General features: G+C 38.6%; 1 protein-coding gene across 13 annotated transcripts in view; it reads left to right on the top strand.

Annotated features, from left to right (window-relative positions):
- Zfx (zinc finger protein X-linked) overlaps window positions 1–18,183 on the top strand; it is a 76,015-nt gene that overhangs the window by 34,338 nt on the left and 23,494 nt on the right. For 6 of the 13 annotated variants that reach the window (XM_017318464.2, NM_001358355.1, NM_001358356.1 and 3 more), the window contains exons 2-4: window positions 2,045–2,112; window positions 13,928–14,017; window positions 17,456–18,025. In XM_017318464.2, coding sequence (XP_017173953.1) covers window positions 13,957–14,017; window positions 17,456–18,025 — 631 coding nt within the window. In that variant the 5' untranslated portion in view covers window positions 2,045–2,112; window positions 13,928–13,956. Of the gene's footprint in view, window positions 1–2,044; window positions 2,143–13,927; window positions 14,018–17,455; window positions 18,135–18,183 lie in introns of those variants that run through there. The other 7 variants (XM_006527967.3, XM_006527965.3, XM_030251311.1 and 4 more) reach the window with 3 other exon arrangements.

Genomic DNA, 18,183 nt, shown 5'->3' with positions numbered 1-18,183 from the left:
GGATCTCATTTATTTTTGCATTTCTCACATAGTTTGAGGTATACTGCATAACATGCATCCGCACATGCTTTCATTTTATTTGCTTAAGCGTTAATTACATTATTTATTTCTGTGTGTATATCTGGAGCTCAGATGAGCAGGAGTCAGCTCTCTCCACCATGTGGATCCTGGGGATTGAATTCAGGTTGTTAGGCTTACCTGCTGAGCCACCTCATTGGCTCCACATCTGCTTTTAGTTTCTGTTTCTGTTTTGATTGACCTGTTGGGCTAGTTCTATCACTGCCGCCTTAATTTCACGATGATAGCTTTATAATTAAGTCCTAACTTGATCACTTTTTTTTTCTCCGAGACAGGGTTTCTCTGTGTAGCCCTGGCTGTCCTGGAGCTCACTCTGTAGGCCAGGCTGGTCCCAAACTCAGAAATCCGTCTGCCTCTGTCTCCCAAGTGCTGGGATTAAAGGTGTGCGCAACCACACCTGGCAACTTGCCCACTTTTAAAGGATTATTTTAGCTGTTTTTGGCTTTACTTATTTTAGGGTTAGATTTTCATTTTCTGAGAAAATGATTAGATTTTTATTGTATTTGCCTTTACCTCTATTGGAAACTCTAATCTCGATTTGTAATCTTTGTTGCCATTGTAAGCCAAGTTTTCTTTTCCTTTGTTCTCTGTCCTTCCACCCTGAACCCCCTTTGCTTCTACCAGGGATTAAACTGGTTAACATATACTAGACCAATGTTGTTCTGCAAAGCTGTCTCTGCTGTCTCTCTGTCTCTGTCTCTCTCTCCTTTTCCCCCTTCGTATGTCCTAGGCCGTTTCCAAACTAGCTGTATGTAGCCAAGAATAACTCTTGACCTTCTGATCCTCCAGCCTCTATCCAGAATGCTAAGATTATAGACATGTACCATTATGCCAAGTTCTTTAGCTAGTGCTGCTTGGGATCGAACCTAAGACTTCCATGTATGCTAGGCCAGCAGACTGACTACATCTATCCTCAGCCCCTTCAGTCCTGGTGTTTTTGTTGTTAATTTTTTCCCACATAGTTGCCCATGTTGGCCTTGCATTCACTCTTTAGTCCAGGCTAGACTAGATTTTGAGATTTATTTCTCCTTCAGCCTCTAGAATTTGTAAGCCAATTGTGTACTACCAGCCACCCCTCCTCCAAATGGTGCTGAGGATTGAATCCATAATCTTGTGCATGCTAGCTAGACTCTACAGATGTATATAAAAGACCCATACCAGTCTTTTGCTTTCTATCTTACTTTCTATCTTATTTTTTATAAGCAGCATGGTGCATTGATTTTACAACCTTGCTGAACTCTGGTGACCATGTGTTATGGGTTCTGAGATATACTTTTCCTTCCTATATTTTAACACGTTAAAAATAGAGCCTCAATTGATAGTATCATATAATTACTTTCCCAGGCAGCTGCCACTATATAGTTACAATTGTTTGTTTATTTGTTTTAAAGACAGGATTATCTTTGTGTTAATTTGGCTGTCCTGAAGTGTACTCTGTAGACCAGACTGGCCTAGAATACAGAGATCTGCCTACCTCTGCCTCCTGAGTGTTGGGATTAAGGATGTGTACCACCACTGCCTGGCACATAATTATATTTTGCCATCACTTTAAAGAAAAGAATATGTGCACTGTTGCATATTATTTATTGCCAGACAGTGCAACAGAACACAGAATTGCTAAATGGTTGTCTGCCTTGAAAGAAAATCCTACAGACAATAAGAAAGCATAATAGGAAATAACTACATTACAAGCACATGCTGACAGAATAGTTTTGTTAGAAACAATTGAACAGGTTTGAGTTAGAAGAGCCAATGTACAGTAGAACCCTCAATGTCAATTGGGAATACCCTACTAATTCTTTTACACATAGGTGAGTGCATGTGTGTGTGTGCATGCATATGTGTAAAAAAACAATAAAAACCCTACCCAAATAATTCCAAAAGTTATTTTGGTAAGTCTAAATGAAAGTTCAAGATGATGACATAGGATATCCTAGTAATTGTTTTTTTTTCTCTCTCTCTACAGGTGCGTATAACTGTGCCCAGCTAACCTTGTAAGATGAATTGGGGAGCATCCCCTCTTTTTTGAAACAGGTCTGTTGCATAGAGTCTGATCATTGAAAGGTAGACAGACTCCATTTGTAAAACTGTACTTGGTTCCTTCTTTTTTGTAGATTGTGGATTTGAATTAGTAATTGCCCCCTTTCTCCTGTGATATATCCATTTTGCTTTTGAGTTTGGTTTTTTTTGGGGGGGGGGTAGTTGATACAAAATAGTTTCTTAGAAACGTATAAACTCTCGAATATTCTGACATAAAATACAATTTCCTTGATGACTAGAAAATTGACTTTAATTTCCATTTTCTTATGCGTTGTGCTAATCAGATTTTTCAGACTGTTCATTTTCTGGATGTTTTGTGTTTCTATGCTTGTCACTATTATGCCTTTCCTTCGACTTTGTTTCTGTGTGATCTGACATTTAAAAAGAATTAAGCTGGAGGCTTGCTCACTAGTAGTTAACTGATTTTTGAACTACATGTATTGAAATTTGAATTTTCTTTCTCTGATAACTGGATCTTACGATTTTGATACTCTTATTTTTGTTATTTTTGTATTTAGTGGTTCTAAATACATTGTCCTTTTCATGATTTTTCTATTGTGGACAAGGTTTCATGTAGCACTAGCTGACCTCAAACTTGCTGCTAGTCATAACTCTTGATCCTTTTGCCTCTGTCTCCCCAAGTGCTGAGTTTATAGACATGTACACTGTACCTATGTTCTGGCTTTTCGTTTCTAACTTTATTGCGTCATGGTTGGGGAACATTGGCTAATAACAAAACTCAGTTGTAGTTAGACCAACAACAAGCAACTTGAAAATCAAATTTAGGACAAGGATAATTTGTAATAAGATCAAATAGCATATAATACATTTTAATAAATCCAAAACATGCTGTAACTTTTGTTTGTTTTGGTTTTGGGTTTTCTTTTTCAAGATAGGGTTTGTCTGTGTAGCACTGGCTGTCTTGAAACTTGCTCTGTAGAACAGACTGGCCTTGAACATTTACCCTGCCTCCCAAGTGCTGGGATAAAAGGTGGGGGGGTGCTTTGTATCAGCTCCCCATACTTTAATCATTATGTTTTTAGTTTAGTAGTATTTTATTGTCCTCATACTTTTTAGGGGAAAAAAACCCTTAGATTATTCATTCCTTAAAATAGTTGATTCTTTAGTTTAGTTCCAGGGAAAGATTGTATAGTTTAAAAACACTTATTGATAGTCAGCTTGGAGTATGTTTATTACTGGTCTTGTATGGCAAATCCAGCCTGCTCTTTTGTTTAATGACTCAAGGATTTATTAAATTACATATTGCAAAGCCTATTGCTAATTGTATTAATAAAACCTGAGTATAGAAATACACTCTACAGTTCTGCAACTGCCAATTAGAAAACATTGTTCTTGTTATAGAAAGGCCCAGTCTTTTATTCTTGCCAATGTTTATGATGCATGGAGACCATTACTGTGTAGTATTAATATGTTTAGGAATAACGGTAATAGAAATCATATGTTTATGTAGGTAAGGTATAGCGTGCAGTCACTATTAGTTATTTTTAGTGTTAGTGGGTAGGACGGTGATAGTAACAGTGTTTGTAGTTAGTGTGACATGATGGCACATGACTTTAACCCTAGCACTGGGGAGGCAGAGGCAGGCAGATCTCTAGTTCCAGGCCAACCTGGTCTATAGAGGAGTTCCAGGACAGTTAGGACCACATAGAGATACTGTTTCTCAGAAATTCAATTAAAAATAATAAATGAAAACATAAGTAAATGTTCATAGTCTGTGGTATTAAGTGTAGAACCCAGTTTCAAACATGCTAGGCAGTCATTCTACCACTGAACTATACATACACATAACTTCACAGTTTATAAATAATTTGAATGTTTTAAAAAGTACAAAGTGACCATATGTGATTTTAAAAACCAGACAGTTAAGAAAAGAATTAGTTTGAATAAAGTAATTGAAAGTTACATTACATTAAACTAAAAATGTAAGGCAGATAAAGTAGTTAAGCACCTGTAATTTCAGTACTCAGGAAGCTGAGGCAAGAGGATTGCTGCTAGTTCAAGGCAGCCTGGGCTATTGAATTAAGAGACCCTTTTTTAAACAATCAAAACCCAGCAGTGGTAAATGACTTACCTGGTAAGGATGGCTGCTGCTAAGTCACATTACCTGGGTTCAATTCCTGAAAACCACATGGTATAAATAGATGGCTAACTCATAGGCTGTGCTCTGACTTTCACGAGAATGTGGGTCTTGAATGTGCACTCACACGCATGTACTTAGAAACACTAAAAAATAATTGTAATGAAAAATTTCAAAACAAAACCAACCAACAACTCAAAGTCCTTTTAAGTTCTAATGTACTAGAAGGGGTTTTATTTAGTTTTGTTTCGAGAGAGAGGTCCCCTCGCTCTTTGAACTCTCCCTGTAGACCAAATTCAGAGATCTTCCGGCCTCTGCCTCTCCAGTGCTAGATGTTTTTTCTTTTTCGAGACAGGGTTTCTCTGTATAGCTCTGGCTATCCTGGAACTCACTCTGTAGACCAGGCTGGCCTCGAACTCAGAAATCCGCCTGCCTCTGCCTCCAGAGTGCTGGGATTAAAGGCATGCGCCACCACGCCCGGCTTCCAGTGCTAGATTTAAAGGCATGCACCATCACTTAGCCTAAGTTGTTGGTTGGCGGTTTGTTTTTGTTTTTTTCGAGATAGTATAGCCCCGACTGTCCTGGATCTGTTCAGGTTGACTTCAAACTCACAGAGATCTGCCTGCCTCTGCCTCCTTGTTGGGATTAAAGGCAGGGTATATATCATTCATTGAGAAAGGTACTCACCTAAGTTAACAACTACCAAAATGACTAGGCCAGTGATTAAATGCTTGGTTTGTGAAAAGATTGGCAGAAATTACAGGAACAAAGCAATGTGTAAGGGAACCCTTTTTAAATAACACCAACATTTCTTTACCCTGCATTGTATTTGATGGAAAGTGACATTTTAAAAAATTTACCCTACAATGGTTTTATTTCACGTATTCTTGTCTAATGTAATTTAAATTAATGTCCAGTCTATATTATGTTTACATACTGTCTTTATCCTTTTTTTATACACTCCAGTACACCTACAGCTAAAAACAGACATGTGAGTAGGATTTCTGTTGAAAATCTCAGCAAAAATTACAAAGCAACTTAAAAATTGTCACCATGAAGTCAAAAAGGGTGAAACAAAGAGTTGTTATATTCGTTCCATTATGATAAACAGTAGAATGTTATGGTAACAGTGGATTGGTCAATTACTGGGTGCATTTAAAGGGCCATGCTTTTATAAAGGGGACTTTATTGCTTTACATATCTGAAAACAAGTGCAAAGCTTGTTCTGTTCCTGCCATCAGGCTGATCTTAAAAACATTTAACATAGTGTGGTATTGTTAGCCGATAAATATAGCTAAATTCAGAGGATATTTTTGGCAGCTCTTAATCTGAGCAGGAATAGGGGCTTTGGAAAAATAAGGGTTTTAGGTTTGTCACTTTAGGGCCAACTTTTAATAGATTATGATAGTTCAGACTCTTTAAGCAAATAGAACCAGTTGGCACACAACGGTTTTATAGAAAAACTAGTCTGTAACAAAAACTTGGACTTAATTCCTGAGTGAAGCATACAGAAGTTCCAAGTGGGGCAGGGCAATGAAAGAGGGAGGTAACAACAGCAGGCGCTTTCTCATTGACAGAGGAGGGGAGCAGGATTGTTTGAAAATGCAGTAACCTGGCATAATCTGTTCTTATGGACTAGGGTTTGAATTGATGAGTTACTTATGTCTAAGAATATTTGTTTTGTTGAGTGTTGTATTATAACATGTTACTAGTGATTTGGTTTTTAAAAATTTCTGTCTCATGGATGTTTTTGCTTTATTTACACATTTCTATGCTATTTTCTGTGGTATATTAAAAATTATGACTTTAAATTTAACATAGTGGTGGCGCACTCCTTTAACCCCAGCACTAGGGAGGCAGAGGCAGGCGGATTTCTGAGTTTGAGGCCAGCCTGGTCTACAGAGTGAGTTCCAGGACAGCCAGGGCTACACAGAGAAACCCTGTCTCGTAACCTCCCCACCCCCCAAAAAAAATTTAACATAGAAAAAACATCAAATACCTTTGTTCTTTTTTTCTTTCAAAATCATATTGAAGAAAAGGAGTAAAAATCCAGAGCCAAGGAACCCTGAAACGAACTTTTCATCAGAACACTTTGTCCTCGAATAAAGCAATCTGTCAGGGGAGAAAACTAAGAGAGTTAGTGAATCTGTGGCCATATACTAGAAACTGGCATCCTATAAATACACTAATGTCCAAAGCAAAAAGGTCATAGGAGAAAGAACAAAACCATGGACATAGTCAAGTGGTTAAATCTGAGCCATTTCCCTATCAATGTAGGTAGGTCTACCTCTGGTGGTCTTGTAGCAGGAAATACATTAAATTATTCTGAGTTATACATGGATTTACAAAATGGGTGCCGTGGCAAGAAAGGTTGGGGTAATGTTTGTTTAACTTTGTGATACTGTAGATTGAGCATAGGATCATATGCGTGCTAGTCAAGGTACTCTACTTCTGAGCTATTTTCCAAGCCCTCTTTTTATTTTAATTTTTACTTCATTTTGGTTTTTTCCAGGTAGGGTTTTCCAGTGTAGCCCAGAAAAGTTAGTAGAAAGGTAAATACATAAAGAGGAAAGTCAGGGGTTGGAGAGAGAGCTCAGTGGTTAAGAACACATATGACTTACAGAGGACTGGAATTGAGTTCCCACGTTGGGCAGATCACTGTCACTTGTACCTTTAGCTCCAGAAGATCTCATACCTGGCCTCAGTGGGTACCTGCACTCACATGCTCATACCCATGTACTCGCATACTAGTACCCACGCACATACATGCGTAATTCAAAAGCAAGTAAGAGGAAAGTTACTAATAATAGAGGACAAATTTAGGGGTACTTAGCCTGTAATAGAAAGTCTAATGAATGATAGAGAAGCCAGCAGAGTGCACTTAGGAGTTTGAGGCAGGAAAATTGTCACCAGTTTGAGGCCAGTCTGGCCTGCATAGTTACAAGCCAGCCTTTGCTACATACACCCTGTTTCAAAAACAAAGACAGACTACAGAGAATAGAAGCTGGTGTTAAAGCTCAGTGGTAGAGCACTTAACCCCACATGGACTAGGTCTAGCTGGAATCAGTCTCTGGTTCTGAGAAATAAAGTGTATTAGCAACGTCTGAGAAAAGTTAAGAAATACCTAAGATATAAGAACTTAGATGGACCTTATGACATAGATATGTGTTAGTTAGGGTTTTACTGCTGTGAACAGACACTGTGATCAAGGCAACTCTTATAAGGACAACATTTAATTGGGGCTAGCTTACAGGTTCAGAGGTTCAGTCCATTATCATCAAGGTGGGAGCATGGCAGCATCCAGGAGGAGCTGAGAGTTCTACATCTTCATCTGAAGGCTGCTGGGAAAAGACTGACTTCCAGGCAGCTAAAATGAGGGTCTTATAGGCCACACCCACAGTGACACACCTACTCCAACAAGGCCACACCTTCTAATAGCGCCCCTCCCTGGGCCGAACATATATAAGCCATCACAATATGTAATGCCAGCCACTAGGAAGACTGAGAGGCAGGAGGATAGAAAGTTAAAGCCTGCCTGGCCTGATAGGATACATTAAAGGCTGGTTTGGACAACTTAGTGAAATTGCTTCAAAAGGTGAAAAAGAGTGAAAACTCAGTGGTAGAACATTTGCTCTCTGTTGAAGGTCCTTGAAGTTTCTAGTGCCAAAAATCCAAGAAAATGTTCTTTGTTTAAGAACATTCTTCATTTTTTTTTATGTTTTTTTTTTGAGACACGGTTTCTCTGTATAGCTCTCGCTGTCCTGGAACTCACTTTGTAGACCAGGCTGGCCTTAAATTCAGAAATCCGCCTGCCTCTGCCTCCCAAGTGCTGGGATTAAAGGCATCCGCCACCACGCCCTGCTTACATTCTTCAAATCTTGATTGAAGGGTCCACTGAGTGTACATGTTAGTTGAAAAGTGCTTGTTATAGTGATCACTGTGAAAATAAATAAAAACTGATTACTACTGATAAATAAAAACTCAGTGATAGCAGTGAAAATAAATTAAAAACGGACACACCTTTAATCCCAGCACTTAGGAGGCAGAGGCAGGTGAGTTTGAGGCCAGCCTGGTCTACAGAGTGAGTTCCAGGATAGCCAGGGCTACACAGAGAAACCCTGTCTCAAAATTTATAAAGGATAGCTGACTTTGAGGGTTAACCTAAGAGAAATGAGAATATTTGGAGAAATGATGGCTGGCTAGTATTGAACAACATGGCAAGATTTGGGAACAAAGTATTTTTTAACTTCAGAGGGAAGGTATTAATTAGATTTTTTTCTTTTTGTTTTTTTGAGACAGGGTTTCTCTGTGTAACCCTGGCTGTCCTGGAACTCCCTCTGTAGACCAGGCTGGTCTCCAACTCAGAAATCTGCCTTTCTCCGCCTCCCGAGTGCTGGGATTAAAGGCGTGCGCTACTGCACCTGGACAAATTAGTTCTCTTGAGTGTAGCAGTGAAAAGACTAGTCAGCCATAACATTTTATTAAATCAAGGTTTTTGGAGGACCATAAGCAAAAAAAAGTGATTTTGCATATTAGCAATGTGAATATCTAAGAATCCTTTTGATTTGTCTAAGAGTAGTCAAGGAATTGTGTAGGTATATGAAAATAGAACATAGCCATGCCTGGACTATATTGCAAGACTCTGTCTTTCTCTCTTTCTAGAAAGAAAATTAAAGAAATAATAAAACAAGTAAACTATCCAAAATTCCTAATTTAAGACTTGGAAGTACCATTGCTTTTCCTATTGACTTGGTGGGGGTGTTTATTTATTTTTTTTTAAAAAGATTTATTTATTATTATATGTAAGTACACTGTAGCTGTCTTCAGACACACCAGAAGAGGGAGTCAGATCATGTTACAGATGGTTGTGAGCCACCATGTGGTTGCTGGGATTTGAACTCTGGACCTTCGGAAGAGCAGTCGGGTGCTCTTACCCACTGAGCCATCTCACCAGCCCGGTGGGGGTGTTTATGTTGCCCTGTTTTAAAGATTGGAAGAAAAGAAGTTTGGGGGGCATTTCCTGGGTTTTACATAGTTTAATATTTCTCTCTTTCTCTTTTTTAAAACTGTTTAGAAAAATTTATTTTGAAATTTAAATAAAAGGAAAATTTAGAGATAAACCCCCCTTTTTAAAAAAGATTTATTTATTTATTATATGTGAGTACACTGTAGCTGTCTTCAGACACACCAGAAGAGGGCATCAGATCTCATTATGGATGGTTGTGAGCCACCATGTGGTTGCTGGGGTTTGAACTCAGGACCTTTGGAAGAACAGTCAGTACTCTTAACCGCTGAGCCATCTCTCCAGCCCTCAATATTTCTCTTTAATACTTAATTTTTTTCATTTTGAATTCTTTCAGAATCATGACTTTTGTACCAGGAGGGAATATTTTTCCAAATAGGGGTGACAGTCTCAGAAGAGTTTTGAGAGTGTTTAAGACAAGCAACTAAAATGTTACTTTTTCATCTGTATTTCATTGTGGTGCTCTGAAGCATTCTGTTTATTTGTTTAGCTTTTTTGGGGGGGTTGGTTCGTGCTCCTCAGTGCACACACTTCTGTGTTGTTGCCCTGCCCCTTTTAACCACCCTTACTTGATCCCATTTTTCTAAGTAGTTTCCATTCTAACAGCACAGTTTCATTTTCATTGTCAGAGGGGTTGTAAAGCCCTAGGTATAGTGATTTCTGCTTGTAAGGACAAATTGTGTTTTTTACAAACTTGACTGAGTTTTGTAATGGCCCTCTTCCATGTTTGCTCGAATGTTAGATTATGATAAGAAGATGAGAGTAACAAGAAATAATTCTGTCCTGGCATACTGGGTTCATATTATAGAGTCCCCGAATGTTGGGGAGCTGCTGAAGTATTCTGAGCCCAGGGGAGTGCCCTGATCAAAGCAGTGGAAGGAGGATTAGTCACCACAGATAGCAGGAATGTCTCAGACCTTGGCACTAGCTTTTAGTCAGTCATTCAGGGTCCCTAGTCATTTGTTATGGGAGTGGTAGAAAAGCAAGGCCACTTAAGAGGCTATTTTCATGCCTCAGGGATCAGGAAGTATGAAGCTGAGGGACAATAATAAGACTGGAGATAATAAGGACTAGGATGGATTGCTGAGGAGTCAAGTGGAGAAGATCTGAATGTGAGTGGGGAAGAAGGAAGAGAGGAGAGTGGCCTAAAGAGTCCTAAGTCTGGTGGAAGCAGAGGTGCTGCTCTGAGCATGTAGATTCTGGAGGTCTGTACAAATGATACTTGAAACCGGGGGTGGGGGTGGGGGTTGGGGGTGGGGGATGGAGAGAAAACAGTAGGAGAAAGGAATAAGTATACCAGACTGAGGTCTGACTCTGTTGTAATGTGAGGGGAATCAGGGCAGCTCCTGCTTAGAGAAGGGGAAGGGAGGGGGCTAAGGTAGCACTTAGAAAAGAATAGGCTGAAATGAACTTAGAATTAGTGGAATTGATTATCTGTCAGAGTCTAATAGAAAAGCCAAGGAAGATTAGAGCTGAGTAAAGTAAAAGTAGTTGCTTTACAAGTTGAGAATTTTTAAAGTTGTTGATAATTAGTCTTATATAGGGAGACTTGACAGATGTACCTTAATGTATTTATCCCTTTTGTTACCTTAGTTGGCTTAATTTCATCTAACATTTCATTATGCTTATAAGGATAACATATATTTATCGTTTTTTATATTTATCATTTTGCAATTGCATTTTTTTTAGAAAGGGAAAATAATTATACCCAGAGTTGACTTTAGGGAGTGGTAGTGACAGTTTAGAGCATGTACCCCTTATTTTCATGGTTAAGCCATTTTTTATTTATTAATCTAGCCATTTGTTTTAATTTCAAATAATTCTTATCACAAACATAGCCATTTCTTGAAAATGAATAGAACCATTGCTAGCACATTGAAAAAAATTAAGCTTTGGGTTTCTCATGATATTAAGGACTCCGTGGAATTTAGCATATCCAACTAATAGGGGTTGGACTTGGTCAAGTGACTCTTGCATAAGCATGAGGGCCTGAGTTTGCATCCTCAACACTTCCATAAAATCTGGGATGAGGTGGTGACAGATCAGTCACTGGAGCTCATTAGCCAGCCAGCCCAGCCAAGTCAGTAAGAAGCCTTGCCTCAAAAAATAAAGTACAGATGTGGATCCTAGAATCCTATCTTTAGGGTTCAGTGTATAACCTGAAGTAACCATAGAAGCCAAGGTAGTAGACAGCAGACAGGGCGAAAATGAGAACTTTAACTGGAGATGGGGGAAGAGGGGATGGAGATAAATACAGGAAGGATATTTGGAAAAGCCTTGGGGAAACCTAAAAAAATAGTTTAAAAAACAAACAAAAACAAGGTGGAGAGCAATTGAGGTTGACCTCTAACCCTTGTATACACACCAAAGCCCACCTACCTATATGACCATGCATGAATTCAGTACATGCAAATACAATTCAGTACATTAAGCAAGACATAAAATAGCCATGGTTAACAAGGATACTAAGAAAGATAACATGCTCTGGAAGTTCTGAGTAGGGAGGGCAGACTTCCAGGCTATTGTGTATATGTTGGGATTATAGGGGAGGACATTTGCAAGGAAAGAGCTCTGTAGACAGAGGCTAGATCGTTAGCATATTTTGTGAGGTTGGAGGTGTGTGTGTGTGCTTGCTTGCTTGTTTGTTTATTTATTTTTCTAACAGTCTTGCTGTGTAGCCAGGTTAGCTTAGAATTTGGCAATCCTCCTGTCTGTCTTTGAGTAGTAGAATTACTGATGGGCCCTAGTATACTGGGGAGGGGTTGGGATGTTCTGGCATTTTTGCTTATTGGAGTATGTGTGCATGTGTGGTGGTAAAAGGTACTTGGGAGAAAGTTGGGAAAGACAGAAAGAAAGTTGGGAAAGGTAGTTTGGAGTTAGAATTTAAGATAGTATGAGCTTGAACCTTCATTGAACAGAGAAACGATGCTTTAGAGAAATTTATTTGTGTTAAATTTTTCACAAGCATATAGTATGTACTAACAAAGAACTAAAAGTCAAAGTAAGATGTGTCTAATAGTTCCATTTAGTTTGAATTAGAAATTAGAGATGGGGAAAATGATGAAGAGGTTTCTGCAGTATTTAGAACATGGGCAAATCTGTGACGTCTGATCTTTTGAAATACTGATCAAATGATATTAGGTGGTACGTTACTTGATGTTAAGGGTTTGTTTGTTTTTGGCTAAAGTAGGAAAAGGAGAATTAAGGTCATTGGGATGTCTTAAAAGAAGTGGGCCTTAGGAAGTTCTGTGTTCAGGATCCAGAAATCTGTTGGTAAGCCTTCCTGCTTCATCTATTTTCTCAGGACATTAAGTTGATTTTTTTTGTTTGTTTGTTTGTTTGTAAACTTTATTTTACTAGTCTAAGCCAGGAGTAGGAAAATGACCTACAGTTCCTGTGTTAGCGGCCTAGACCTAGCAATGGAGGCAGGCTGAGAGTGAGAGAAAGGGATGGTGAAAGGAACGGATAACTGATTTTTGCTCATGATTTCAGGTTTTCAAGGGTAAAAATTTTATTTTATTGGACTAAAAATGTACTTACTGTTTTTTTTTAAAACCATTTCATAGCTAGTGCCAATCACCTTTGGCCAAAAGAGTTAAATACACTGTGAAAATTGAACCAGCATAAATGAGAGGATTAAGAAAAGTGCTTACTATAATTGTATTTACTATAATCATGGATGTTGTGATTCTATGATTGTTCAGTATAGTGTTTGAAAGACTGCATAAGTTTAGAGAAATAATGCAAAAACTTGCACAGAAATTTTCCATGGCAGAATGATTTTGGTTGAACCTTTAAAAAATCAGTTGCTGGGCAGCAGTTACTTACACATTTAATCCCAGCACATGGGAGGTAGAACAAGCAGGTCTCTGAGCTCAAGGCCAGCCTGGTGAGCTCCAGGACAGCCAGGGCTACATGAACAAAACAAGTAGTTAAGTAATCCTGTGAGAGGATGATGTCACTTACTCAGATGACAGTGCTAGGGTCCTGAAAATGCTCTATATCTTGATCCTGGGTAGTGACTAAAGGCTTTTGGGGAAGGGAAGGGAAACATAAAAATCCTGTTAAGTAACCCAGTTTGGCCTTGAATATTTAGGGGTTCTCCTGAATTCTAGGATTACAGGTGTGTGCCATTACAACTAGGATGAAGGTTTTCCATCTATGTGAACATTTACCAACATGTGTGCAGTTAGATCTGGGGCAGTAACTCAGTGGGTAAGATTATTGATTTTTTTTTTTTAAAAGACTTGTTTCTTTGATTAGCCCTGACTGTCCTAGAACTCATTTTGTAGACCAGGTTGGCCTTGAACACAGAAATGTGCCTACCTCTGCCTCTGGAGTGCTAGGTTTAAAGATGTACCACCACTACCCAGCTCTGAATTTATTTTTATTTTATTAAGACAGGGCCCCACTTATCATGTAGCCGAGACTGATTTAGAACCCTCTGTATAGCCCAGATTGGTCTCGAACTTGTGAGTGTCTTGCCTTAGTCTCCCAAATACTATGATTATAGGTGTGTACTTGGCATGTATCTCAATTTAAAATGAGCCTGGATAAAGGTGATCCATTTGATTTATATGTTTATATTAGGTAGATGTTCATCTGTTGTATAACTCAAGTCCTTCAGAAATGAAAATGTGACATTAAAAAAAGGATACCAAAACTAATACTGGCTTCCCTTGATTTAGGTGTTCTGGCTGATGAGAATTTAAAGGCCATGGATGAAGATGGACTTGAATTACAACAACAAGCACCAAACTCATTTTTTGATGCAACAGGTATATTTGGGTTGCTGTACTTTTTATCTATCATATTGGGAGGTTGTTATGGCTCCAATTGCTAAACTCTCACATTGTTAGTCATGTTTGGATTTCAAAATCTACAAGTGGAAAATGAGCACATTTATCATTCTCTTCTTAAATTGGGCCTTTTCATAAGGAGCTTTAATATTCTTGTCAGTATAGATTGAATATTCCTAATTTGAAAATCCTAAATGCTCCAGAATTTAAGAGTACTGCCATGACACCACAGTAGAAGAAAGTTCCACACCTTACATCATGTCATCGGTTGAAGTAAAGGCACGTGCATATGAACAAGTACTATGTAAAATGACCTTTAGGCTATATATGTAAAGCGTATATGAAATGAATTTTACATTTCTACTTGGATCTCTACCAATGATACATTATGAATGTGTGAATATTTTAAAAGGTGAAAAGTCTGCTATGCTAAACACCCCTGTTCTCAAGCATTAGGTTTTAGTTTTTTACACAGTCTCTAAAATCCAGGTTGAGCCTTAAATTCTGTATCCTTTTACCTCAGCCGCCTGAGTTCTAAGACGGCAGGTGTGTGCTACTTTCCTGGTCTGTCCTGGTCTCAGGCATTTTACATAAGGAATATTCAGTCTCAGACAACAGTAATATCAGCCTCTTAGTGGTTTCTTTAGTTATTATCTTCTTGCTCAGTTATGAATTCTGTTCTTTTTCTCTTTGAAAAAATATTCCGTGACTACATCCTCGCCATTTGATTCTCCTGTCATGTAGTCTCTCGTCTCATATTTAGTTGGCAGTGACATTTATTCCTTACATCAGAATATGTACCACACATGTGGATTATGTGATTTACTCATTTTCTCTCACCCAACTGGTAAAGTCTAACCCAGGGTCCTCCACATCCTGACACTGTCCTCCGTTCACAGCCTTCTCATAGGTTCCCTCAAAGAGTCTGTGCAGGAAGACAGTTGTGCTTCATTGCCCAGGGTGTGCAAGGGTAATTTATAACCCTGATGTGGGGACAGCTCAACTGTCTTTATTAGAAAGTATTAACTAATTTTTCATTCATCTCTCAATGATCAGGTTGTAGTATATTAAATAACAAGTTCATCAGAAAGTTAACTATATTCAGTAGGGCATCACTTTTCATAGGGTAGGCTTTCAAGTTTGGTGATTTCCTTTTGATGGTTTGTAATTCTTTATTAGAACATGAAGCATAATTATTGTTCTTGGAAGAGAAACTAAGGAGAAAAATCCACAGTATGTATTTGCTCTTACTTGTGACAAGGAAACCTAGCTACTGAGTGGTAGAGTGAAAGACTTTCATTTTGGTCCTGATTAGCACTTAAGGTCTTTGTTTATCTTAGCAAGTCACTAAAGCTGTCAGGACCTCCCTTTTTATGTCATAATCATAATGAAATGTCTCATTACAGTTTTTCAGAACATTTCCCATATACTCCCATTTGAGGGTCACAATCTTGTACAGTATGCATGGCACATACTACTCTCATTTTCCTGATTTTCTCATTTTTCAGTGACTTGCTCATGACCACAAAACTACTCATTTTTGTCTAACCCTCATCTGTGATTTACATTTTTTGTTTGTTTTTGTTTTTTGAGACGGGGTTTCTCTTTGTGTCCTAGAAAAGCTTTGGTCTCAAATTCACAGAAAACCTGCCTCTGCTTCTTGAGTGCTGGGGTCCTGGGAATAAGGCTGTGGGCCTTCACAGAGACCATGCTATCTTTTGTTTGTTTTGCTATTGAGTGTTTGGGTAGGGAATGTAGTGATTGAATTAGGTACCTACTTAGATTTAACTTGTTTTGAAAACCAAGCAGAAACATTCATCTTCTGAAGAGTTTGGTTTTTTGACTTGTAAAACTTTGTTGTTCTCTGGACTGGAAGCCAAGATACTAGATTTGTTGTATTTCTCATAAAGATGTATAATTTGTTCCATTTGCAGCATTTATTGAGAGCAGTATTAACTGCACGTCATATACTGTGCAAACTATGATCTTGGTTAAGTCATTTAATCTCTTTAGACAAAAAAATTGACTTCGCCTCCTGTCATTCTTTCTAACTAAGATGGACTCTGGTAGAGAGTTTCTTGTATTGTGAGGAGCTACTTTGGGGAGTGAGGGCAGGGAAGCAGCTAAAAAGAATCCAGTATTCTGTTGAAGTTGTGGGTAGGTTCCTTCTGCTACCTACCTTTGTCCCACTGCAGCTCAGCAGTGCCACTTCTATACACTGTCTGTCCGCAGAGACAGACCAAATTTTCTGGTCCTTCTTTTTGTGTATGCCCTGGTCTTCTTATATCCCAGAATAGAGATCAAATTCTAAAATTCTGTAGTCATAGGTAGAGAATGTTCATGATACCAGAGCAAAAGAGGAAGGAAGTGAAGGAAGTGAAGGAAAAAAATGGAGTCATGGGAAAGATGGAAATAAGAAAAAAAAAATACAAGTTCAGGGAAGGGAGGTAGAACAAGAAGGAAAATACATGAAGAACACATATAACAAAGAAAACTGACCGATCTGCCACCCATAGTTACATTACTTTTTATAATCATGCCTCAAGTAACTGAATGAGTATCAATCAGCATGCCCAGAATTTTACTAAGATTTTTCTTTGTCTCAATTGTATTATTATCATAGATTTTCCTTATCTATTGATTTGAGATGAATACATAGGGTGTCCTAAAAAGTGTCTTTCTAATTTTATTTAAAAATAGGTTAAAGACACCGGGCGTGGTGGTACACGCCTTTAATCCCAGCACTCGGGAGGCAGAGGCAGGCAGATTTCTGAGTTCGAGGCCAGCCTGGTCTACTAAGTGAGCTCCAGGACAGCCAGAGATAGGGTTTCTCTGTATGTCTCGAAAAACCAAAAAAAAAAATAATAATAATAATAGGTTAAAGGGAATCTAAATGTTTGAGAAAAGTGAGAAGCTACTTTTGGGGAGAAGTTGAACAATAATTTTGCTGGTTGAAATACTTAGTGCTGAAATTCATGATTTTAATTACTTACTGTCTTAGCTACTATTTTGTTGCTGGAAAGAGACATCAATAACAAGGCAACTCACATTTGAGAAAGCATTTAAATTGGGGACTTGTTCATAGTTACAGAGGCTTAGTCTGGCATCATCATGTGACAGGTGCTGAAGTAGTAGCCAAGAGCTATATCTTGATCCATAGGCAAAGACCTTTACATTTTGATCCACAGGCAAAGAGTTAGGAGGAGGAGATAGACACATACACCTGCATGCACAAATGTACACTAGGCCTGCTGCTTGGCATGAGCTTTTGAAACCCCAAAGCCCACCCCTAGTGACACCCTCCAACAAGTCTACACCTCCTATCCTTATAATCTGCTCAAATACATTTAAATATATGAGCTTATAGGGGCCATTCTTATTCAAACTACCACACTTATGAGTTTGGTTATTTTTTAGGAGCTGGTGCTACACACATGGATGGTAATCAAATTGTTGTGGAAGTTCAAGAAACGGTTTATGTGTCAGATGTTGTGGATTCCGACATAACCGTACATAACTATGTTCCCGATGACCCAGATTCAGTTGTCATCCAGGATGTCATTGAGGATGTTGTTATAGAAGATGTCCAGTGTACAGACATCATGGACGAAGCAGATGTATCGGAAACAGTCATCATCCCTGAACAAGTGCTGGATTCAGATGTAACCGAAGAAGTTTCTTTAACACATTGCACAGTTCCAGATGATGTTTTAGCTTCTGATATCACTTCAGCCTCAATATCTATGCCGGAACATGTCTTGACAAGTGAATCTATACATGTGTCTGACGTTGGTCACGTTGAACATGTGGTTCATGATAGTGTAGTAGAAGCAGAAATCGTCACAGATCCTCTGGCCGCTGATGTTGTCTCAGAAGAAGTGTTGGTAGCAGACTGTGCCTCTGAAGCAGTCATAGATGCCAACGGGATCCCTGTGAACCAGCAGGATGAAGAGAAAAACAACTGTGAGGACTACCTTATGATCTCTTGTAAGTTTGGGGGGGAGTATGGTGTTTCTCACAGGTACTTCTAAAGCCTGTTTATCTAACGTACACCAGGGGTGAAATTAAATGTCCATTAAAATGAAATGTATAAAAATACCTTGTCCAGGTGTGATGATACATACCTTTAATCCATCACTTGGGAA

Source organism: Mus musculus, chromosome X (assembly GCF_000001635.26).
Source record: "Mus musculus strain C57BL/6J chromosome X, GRCm38.p6 C57BL/6J".
NCBI lineage: Eukaryota > Metazoa > Chordata > Mammalia > Rodentia > Muridae > Mus > Mus musculus.
The sequence above is the reverse complement of the archived record's forward strand: the minus strand, read 5'-3'. Positions and strand labels throughout refer to the sequence as shown.